This window comes from Sinocyclocheilus rhinocerous, unplaced genomic scaffold, assembly GCF_001515625.1.
Source record: "Sinocyclocheilus rhinocerous isolate Xijiao unplaced genomic scaffold, SAMN03320098_v1.1 scaffold1022, whole genome shotgun sequence".
Lineage (NCBI taxonomy): Eukaryota > Metazoa > Chordata > Actinopteri > Cypriniformes > Cyprinidae > Sinocyclocheilus > Sinocyclocheilus rhinocerous.
In genome coordinates, this window is record NW_015656677.1 from 749,648 (window position 1) to 758,552 (window position 8,905).

The following is an 8,905-nucleotide window of genomic DNA, read 5'->3' on the forward strand; positions in this document are numbered from 1 at the left end:
AGTTCTGTCCCTCAGTGTGTGTATATATATATATATATATATATATATATATTAATTATGCTTTTCTGAAATGTAAAACCCTAAAGTTTTTTTGTGTTTCTGATAAATTACATATGCATTATTTTATTTCATGTTTAATTATTATTATTATTTATTAATGTATATATACAGTACACATGCATAATTTGTAAGTATTCTTTTTAATTAACTTTTATATATAAAATAAAATAAAAATATTTTAATTATATTTCCAGTTTCAAATATTTTGGGTCATATTATATAAAAAGTGTGTATATACATATATACAACTTAACGTACCACAACCCTGATGTGTTTGGACAGATCTTTGGAGCTGCCCATCAAAAAGTCTGAGAAGGCTGTCTGCAGAGGGGCACATGTATTTGAACAAATATGTTACATTTTATACATTACAAAAAGAATAAACTAAAATATCTACATGACTTTATCGGACAGACACACTCACCCCTGCATAAAACATCTTATTGCGAAGTCGACTATTGAACCGCTCTGGTTTAGCCTCTGAGGAAACAAAACAACATCTTAGAGATTTGAATCCTTTCACAAACCGCAGATTTGATATGCAGTAGTGTGCAAACCTTCACTTCATAAACCAAATTCAAATTACACGAGTGAGTGAGCACACCTCGGGATTCGTGAAACTCCAAGGTCACGTGTGCATCAAATCCAAGGCTGAAGTAATTGTTGAAGACGTCAATGGGAAGCTGAAATAGACATGGAGAAGTCATTAGCTCCCCCTAACCATTCATGTCAACACAAAAGAGTTTATAAAAACTCTTTACACCCTCATTCATGCTTGACTTGTTGTAAAGCTAGAAGGATGGTGGTCTTCTGCTAAAGTCTAGCACCCTCTACTGGTGTCAGCTGACCTTGTCGGTCTGGTGTTCGTCTCTCTCCTCCTCGCTGGCCTCTAAATTGGGCTCCACGCTCAGGTTCCATCGGTCCAGCTGGACGATGTTGCCATCTTCTACATGGGACAAGATCTTGGACACCGGTTCATCTGTGTAGCCCTGAAAGTCAACAAGTACACGCATCTTCAAAAAAAACAATGAAAAGCTTGTAATGGTTAACAAATAGTGGGACCATTTTCTCTTGTTATGCCAGGTTAAGAATGTGTCAGCAGTAAAAATGACATGTTTAAACCACAAACCTCATGCTGCAAAACAAAACTTGTGGTTATTATATTAAAATACAGGAGCTGAAGCTGAAACTTCATCTTATAATGTACTAACTGAGGCTTATTAGAACATTACAAACAAGAGTATTCAGGTTCGTACCCCGCCCCAGTTGAGAGTCCTGGCCAGGTCATTTCCTGTCCCGAGGGGAAGCACGGCCACGGCGGGTTGAGGGTTCAACTGGAGCTCATCTAGCACTGAGAGAATCCACCCAACCTGTTCAAGCAGAGCATATAGATTACATGATGGTCCCTATGAACTTCCTGACTGAGGGTCAGCATGATGAAATTCATTTACATTCAATATCTGAGAGATTGGCTCGGATCAGTCAGTGTTATTTTAGTAGTGGTGTTATCCCTAATACATTTAAATTTGACCTTGACTTGAATCAGTTTCAAGTACCTGTCGAGCATATTGCACCATTGGAAAATTTGCATACTGTGCACATACTGAAACAGTATGAGCAGAAATGATATTACCTACCATCCGGTTTTATCTAGATAAGAGCGCAGATATTTGACTAACCGTTCCGTCACCGCCGCAAACGAGGATACGCAGGTTGGGCACTTTGCTGTACATTTCTAACCTTAAAAAGAGGAAGAGAAAGTGTAAGAGAACACGCTCAAAGCGAAGAAAGAAAGAAAGTATGACCTATCAACTCTTACCCCTCTCTCGGACCTCCCTGAGTGAGGTCGAACACTTGCCGGGGGTTCAGGTACCACATGAAAGAGCGGATGATTTTCGTTCCCTTTAAAGAAAAGAAGAAGTGCTATTATGTGGCTGTTAAATAACATTTCTATGCTCTAGGAACTTTTGAGTGTCGCTTCTGACCTGGTTTCCGCCACTCTTCGGATTGACAAACACCAGCAGAGGCTTCATGAGCTGAGAAGGAATTGGGCGCACAACAAAGTGCTTCCATTTGCCATCCTGCAGAGAATGAAATATTGAAATCTTGTCATATATAAAAGCCTATCACTTTCATTCACAAAAGTTCAAAGGTTCAGAGGTGTTTGCTACCTCTGTGGCTTTCTTGCAGGGTTTGGCCTTCAGAGATGTTTTCTTCTTTCTTTTACTGCTCTTCAATGATGCCTGTATAATAGGGACAGTTTATAGGCATCTTTATAGACATACTAATTTTAGTGTTTACATTTGAGCTCATCAATGCAGGTGACCTCCTTTCATCATGTCCAAACCATAAAACACTACATCATAAAATTACATCACTATTAGTACTTTAGAAATGCATTTGGAAGATATTCATATTTCTGTCATGACAACTCTCGGAGGGATCGGCATGGTAATGTACATGACAGCTCATTGGCTACCGATACAGGAGAGAACCAATCAGGTGAGCCAAGTGACAATGATGTCATTAGGTCAGATTGCGTTAGACCTATCGGACTGCGCCATCTAGAGTTTCATGCCAGAACTCTGTATATATCTATAAGATATACTTTCAAAGGTTTTAAGTTGGTAAGATTTTTGAATGTCTATTTGTTTGAAAATACAGTAAATATAACCGTAATATTTTGTATAAACCCCGTTTTCTTCAGGTCAGATGGTACCTGCTGTCTGCGGACTCTGATGATCCAGGTTGGAGGGATGATCACAGCCGCGTGAGCTCCGAGGGAACACGTCTCTTCGATTTTCTGCAGCATGAAGCAGGTCACCTTGTTGTGATACTGTAAGACACATAGCAAAGTGCATTGATTGATATTTTATCATACTTGAAAATTTGTCAACTTTTTATGCACTACTTCCACTCAAACGTTTTGGGTATTTTTGAAAGAAGAATACACTAAAAACATTAAGGTTGTGAAATACTATTATAATTTAAAATAGCTTTTTTTTTCTATTTTAATATATTTTAAAATGTAATTTATTCCTGAAATAGCAAAACTAAAGTTTCAGCAGCCATTATCTTCAGAGTCATGATCAGAAATCATTCTAATATGCTGAAAACAGTTGGATTGCTTGATTTTTATGTAAAAAAAAAAAATGATGAAGGTTTTTGAAATAGAATGATTTGTAACAAAGAAAAAGCCTTTACTGTGTCTTTTGATCAATTGAATGCACTCTTGCTGAATAAAAGCATTAATGTCTTTAAAAAAATAAAAAATAAATCTTTCTGACCCCAAACTTTTGAACGGTAGTGTACATTGCAACCATTAAAAAAAAAAAACTGATTTTATCAGATGTGCAATACTTACTGCTTGCTTACACCAAGAGCAGCTGATGGCCACGATATCTTTACTGTGGAAGGAGAATTTCTGCTGGAAACCCTGAGGAAAGAGTGAAATTAGGCCATAAATACTTTCTGGATGATTACACGTTTCATATTTTATGAGTCTTGCACTGACCTTTCCACATTGCCGGCATTTTCCATCTTGACGTCTCCTATGGACCCAGTGATGTCTCATGTTTGGAGTCTGAAACACAAACCAGCTCAGTTGTTTAACAAAACTAAATGATAAAGCTCATTTTAGGGGACAAAAAGTCTTACCTCTCGGACATTTCTCATCCCTGGATCTTTAAATGATGCCTTACATCTGAAGTTAATCTATGGGGAACAGTTCATTTGATGAGATAAAAAGTTCAAAACATTGTACGTTTTTCAGCTTTACAACAATCGTCTAACCTTCTCCAGCTGATCCATGCATACAGTGTGAACAGCTATTTTGCAGGATGCACATTTGTGGCGAGGAAGAGATTTTTGCTGAGAAAACAAAATGAAACACAACAATTGCCATTTTAGCAATACATCTGAATCTGTGCGTATAACGTCTAACCAGTAGAGGGAGCTTGCGAGCAAGGATTTTTACAAAAGGAAAGACACTACTATAAACTACTCATTGTGCTGTTGATCGTTTTAAGAATAAAAATATGGGTCATTTACCAGTGACTTTGCAAAACAATATGTCTCTCCAACGTAACAGAAATCTCCAGACGGACTGGTCTCAAACCACACGTGTTGACCAAACTGGGCATTTTCCTGAGGAAGACAACTAACCAGTAAATTAAACAGAAGTTACAGAGATTAATATGGATTACTGTGTCATGAGTTGGAGTTTACTGCCATTGAGATAAATGAAACAGTTGGAATGCTAACTTGTTTGTTGGAATACAAATGAGTAACTCACAGTCCAATCCACGGTGCTGCAGATCTCTTTGTTGGGTTCACATTTGGCCGGTATTATGGCACCGGATTGGGCAGCGTTATCCTGCACACCAGCCTTGGCAATGGCTTTCCTGACAAAAACAATGACAGTGACATTAAACAGACTGTCTGTGTCCATCATATCCTAAGTCAATTAGATTTAGAACACTGATCAAAAGAAATACAATTATGAACATTTTTCCCTGAAAGGATGGCATCTTATTTCACACCAGCTTTCCACCTGGAGTGCCTTGGGGGTCTCTTTGAATTGCATTTGTTTAATTCCATATCAATCATAATAAGACTATTTTTACTAGCCACCAACAATAGAATTATATAGCACGGCTTGGAAATATATAGGTTTTTCTGCTTTTAATCTGCTTTCAGTACTACCACAATACACTGTGGATACCTGATGTTTAGCCTATGTCATTTAGCTCACCAAATTTCGACGATACAGCACTGAATTTTATACTAAACAACAAAATGAAAATTGGCTGGTCTTTAATGTAACTTTATTTTATACACATCTATATAGAATCGAGTGTGCCATCTGTACATCAACGTTCATGCTAAATGTTAACACAATAGACATGTGCAGAAACAGATAGCCTCTCCTTATACAGGAACTCTGATGCAATTATGGCTATGACAAGAAAGTTGTCAATGAAGTTTATGCAATGTAAACACAGGAAATACATTTCTAAAGGCAAATATTACCTTTAGCTTTGGGTGGGGCATTTCCAAGGTTTTTTGTAATCCTTTTGTAATCAAAACCTTGCTCACCCTTACCTTTGTGTCCTAATCCCTACAGAGTGAATCAGTGAAGCTTAGCAACCTGTTGATGAGAAGCCCACTGGGTGATCAGTAACGCTGATGAGTCACATTACCTCGCTATGGTAGCAGCTGCACTAATGAGTGATCGCCATGGTGCTCGTATCCATGGGATGGAGAATGAGAAGGTCAATGCAATGAAAAGCTGCATTGCAACTGCCTGCTCTCGCATTCAATATAAATGTTTGAATGCTTGAGAAATTACTTAAGATGTTGACTTGAAAGTGCTGAGTTTGTAAGTGGAGATACACATGTTTATGTAAAAGATTGGATGACCAATAATTTTCTCCTATTAAATTCGGATAAGACAGAGATATTACTTATTGGACCAAAAGACAGTACACAGAATCTCGTGGATTACAATTTGCAACTAGACGGGTGTACGGTTACTTCCTCTACAGTCAAAAATCTGGGTGTTATATTAGATAGCAACTTGTCTTTTCAAAATCATATTTCTAAACTTGACTTGACTTGACTTGACTTGACATGTATTGCAAGTCATAGTACCTAATCAGAAAACCTGTACATTGTGGTGTATTTATTTGGTCTTCACTAAAATATAAACTATTTAGGGACGTTCATACTGACAGCAATTTGCAGCGGCAAAATGGTTGGACAACATTCATCTACATCAAGAGTGCGAAAATACATTTAAGCAGAGGTCAGCTTCATGCAGTTGTGCAATGACGTGATACAGCAACTATCAAGCAACTTGGTGACCTCCAGTAATATAGTTGTCATTGTGAATGCACCTTTAATGCTACAAGCCTAAAGAAACCGACTTTGACAAATATTAACCGTCTTCTCATTGTGCACCTCAGCAAAGCCTTGGTCAAGGTTCCTCAAATCTGATATCTTAAGCCCTGATCATCTACCTGTAATTTTTCTAGTAACACTGAAGACCTTGATTAGCTTACTCAGATGTCTTTGATTAGGGTTGGAGCTAAACCCTATAGGGCACTGGCCCTCAAGGGCCAGATTTAAGGAACCTTGGCCTTGGTCATAATTAGTTTCTTTGGCTGCATCTGAAAGCAGAAAATGCTACCTACGCAGGTAGCATACACTCTCAGAAAAAAAAGGTACAAAACTGTCACTGGGGAAGTAAGCTTTCAAAAGGTACTAATATGTACACTTTAGGTACTAATACGTTTTTTAAAGGTACTAATATGTGAATATGGTATAATGTACCTTTTAGCTTTTGCACCTTAGGGTACGGCCCCAGCTTTGTACCTGTGCTGAGGTAGGAAGGCAAGAATGCAAATCTGAGTAATATAATTGAGGTACTGTCATCTGATCGATTTTTGAGGGTTGCATAGATATATCGTTTGCTGCCCCTATCCTGTGTGTGCGATTCTATCACACACTCTTCACCAAAGCTTTTTCTGTTTTGTTGTAGATCATTAAACCTTTATGCTGCCTCAGAAGTCAGTCCACTATCAGTTTTGGGAGTGACCTTCGAACGCAAATGTTGCCTGCAAGTCATTGACTGATAGGGCAGCAAAGCAACAAGTCAACTGTCTAAGCTTTCTGACGCAGCCTTTGTGTTGTTGTTCTTGCATTTCATGAAACCCTACATCTAATTTAAGAGCACAGCATGAAATAACTAGACACAACAACAACAGAAAGGTTCTACATACGACAAGAATCCACTCCAAGACTCCAGCCTGGGATCGTAATAAGCTCCCAGGAGAGGATTGAGAGTCGCATGACCCCTGTAGCAGGTAGAGCTTCTTCGGTTAGGAAGCGGCCGGCCTCTTCCTGGCCAGGGGCTTCCTGCTTCAGCAGGACTCTTCCTGGCCAGGGGCTTCCTGCTTTCGAGATTGTGGAGACCCGTCGACGGCGCCTCCTCTGGCTGCTGCGGCAGTAGCGGACGTGCGGGCCGGGCTCCGCGTAGCCATAATGTGACGAGTTCCTCCGGAGGCAGCGGGGAACTCGGATCAGCGGGTGGGCCTGGACACACTCTGCCACCACAGCCAAAGGAAGGCATTCCTGCTTGCATGAAACAGCAGACTCTTTGATCTCCCAGTCTGACAAATCTGCTTCCTCTAGGAACTCCTTGTGCAGCCCTGAGTGATGACTCTTCTCTAAGTGGCCGCTGGAGTCCTCGCTGTCACTGTCGCCTTCTGAAAGAAGCACATCTGTGTGACTCCTGAACTTCGTGTTGCTTCCCTTGAGTTCCACTTGCCCTGGCAATGGACTTTGGCTCTCCTCATCCTCTTCCTCCTCTTCCGTCATCTGAATTAAGCTGGCCAGCAGCATGGACGGGCCCAAGAGGTGTGTGTCTATATTGCGGAGCTTGCCCACCTTCTTCCGGCGTATGGCAAAGCGAGGATTGGCCTTCGGGGTGGTGGTGCTGGAACGCCGTCTACCACTGCTTTTCTGAACCGGTTGACTGCTAGTGATTCGAGGTAAAGCCTGAAGTTGGACACTGGATCTGCGTCGCTGGGTCAACGCAGTGGACGGAAGACCTACGCTGGAGCGTCGACGGGCACGGCTGGCTGGCACTGCAATGCTTGGCCTCCTGTGTCGACAGGGTTCAGGTACGTGGCCATCATGAATGGCTTCTCCTGCTTCCTTCCTCTTAAAATGCCGTCGGAAAAAAGTGTCCATGGTGGCTGGAAGAATACAGTTCTTTTTCTAAAGTTCCCCCCTGAGGCTGTTGATTGAAAATGTAGCTGGTCAGCATAGATTAACCATTTTAGCAAAAAGTTCTAAAACTGCTGAAAGCTTGTTACACTGACCTCCATTGACCAAGATTTGAACCTAATCCTTAAAATGGAGATAATCTAGCTTGACCCAACACATTCCAGTGCTTCCCGAAATGGTCAAATTATAGGCAATTATATTATGAAAACACAAAATAACCTCATCAACAACAGACTTCACAACACAACAGTTAAAAACTGAGATAGCATGATTAGCAGATCTGGTCTACCAAGTATGTCCTTTTGGTTAAAAACCCTGATGGGACTCCACAACATCACAACATAACGTACAGTATATTTCTCCTTTTAGAAGGGTCGTCTAGAGTTTAGTTTATAAATGAGTTTATACTGGTTATTAACATTATTATGAATGTGGAAAGCTAACTCCACCTGTCCTAGCACAGATTTTCCTGGGGTTTACGCCAGGACAATTTGCCTTCCAAATCGCGTTAATACTAGCAAAGCCAGTTGACTACAAAGGTGCATTGTGAGTCCACGGGTGATGACATCATGTCATAATGACGGGAAAGGCACTCAAGGAAATTAAGCTCTGCTCAGCTCATGAACGTCCTGATTATCCCACGGGGATGTCCAGGGCAGATTATAAGGGCTTTCTGACCTTTCAGTAGTGACTGCCTGTACTAATTATAGTCTATCTCATTTAGAGACGGATATAACCTAGACACAACTCTCAGGGTAAGGAATGATACTATTGGTGCTAAGTATTTTGTAGCAACATTTACAGTAAACATGGTATTGTACTACAGTAGAGGTGACAGTACATTACAGTACGCTCTAAAAAATGCTGGGTTGTTTCAACCCAACTTTGGGTCAAATATGGACTAACCCAACCGTTGGGTTAAATTTTTACATTAAATTTTTAACCCAAAAGTTGGGTTCGTCCATATTTGACCCAAAGTTGGGTTGAAACAACCCAGCATTTTTAGAGTGAAACAATTTACCTGAAAAAAGTTAATTGCAAATTGCAATAAAAA

At 40.2% G+C, this 8,905-nt stretch overlaps 1 protein-coding gene across 1 annotated transcript in view; it reads right to left on the reverse strand.

The window, feature by feature from the left end:
• LOC107720796 (diacylglycerol kinase zeta-like) overlaps window positions 1-8,696 on the reverse strand; it is an 18,882-nt gene extending 10,186 nt beyond the window's left edge. Inside the window, exons 1-18 of the mRNA XM_016528627.1 lie at window positions 7,011-8,696; window positions 6,843-6,978; window positions 4,355-4,463; window positions 4,111-4,206; window positions 3,853-3,930; window positions 3,718-3,774; window positions 3,575-3,643; window positions 3,425-3,496; window positions 2,780-2,896; window positions 2,232-2,303; window positions 2,046-2,141; window positions 1,880-1,962; window positions 1,740-1,800; window positions 1,317-1,430; window positions 909-1,049; window positions 665-743; window positions 485-540; window positions 319-381 (exon numbers count right to left, since the gene is read on the reverse strand). Coding sequence (XP_016384113.1) covers window positions 319-381; window positions 485-540; window positions 665-743; window positions 909-1,049; window positions 1,317-1,430; window positions 1,740-1,800; window positions 1,880-1,962; window positions 2,046-2,141; window positions 2,232-2,303; window positions 2,780-2,896; window positions 3,425-3,496; window positions 3,575-3,643; window positions 3,718-3,774; window positions 3,853-3,930; window positions 4,111-4,206; window positions 4,355-4,463; window positions 6,843-6,978; window positions 7,011-7,815 — 2,304 coding nt within the window. The 5' untranslated portion in view covers window positions 7,816-8,696. The remainder of the gene's footprint in view (window positions 1-318; window positions 382-484; window positions 541-664; window positions 744-908; window positions 1,050-1,316; window positions 1,431-1,739; window positions 1,801-1,879; window positions 1,963-2,045; window positions 2,142-2,231; window positions 2,304-2,779; window positions 2,897-3,424; window positions 3,497-3,574; window positions 3,644-3,717; window positions 3,775-3,852; window positions 3,931-4,110; window positions 4,207-4,354; window positions 4,464-6,842; window positions 6,979-7,010) is intronic.
• Between the last annotated feature and the right edge of the window lie 209 nt (window positions 8,697-8,905).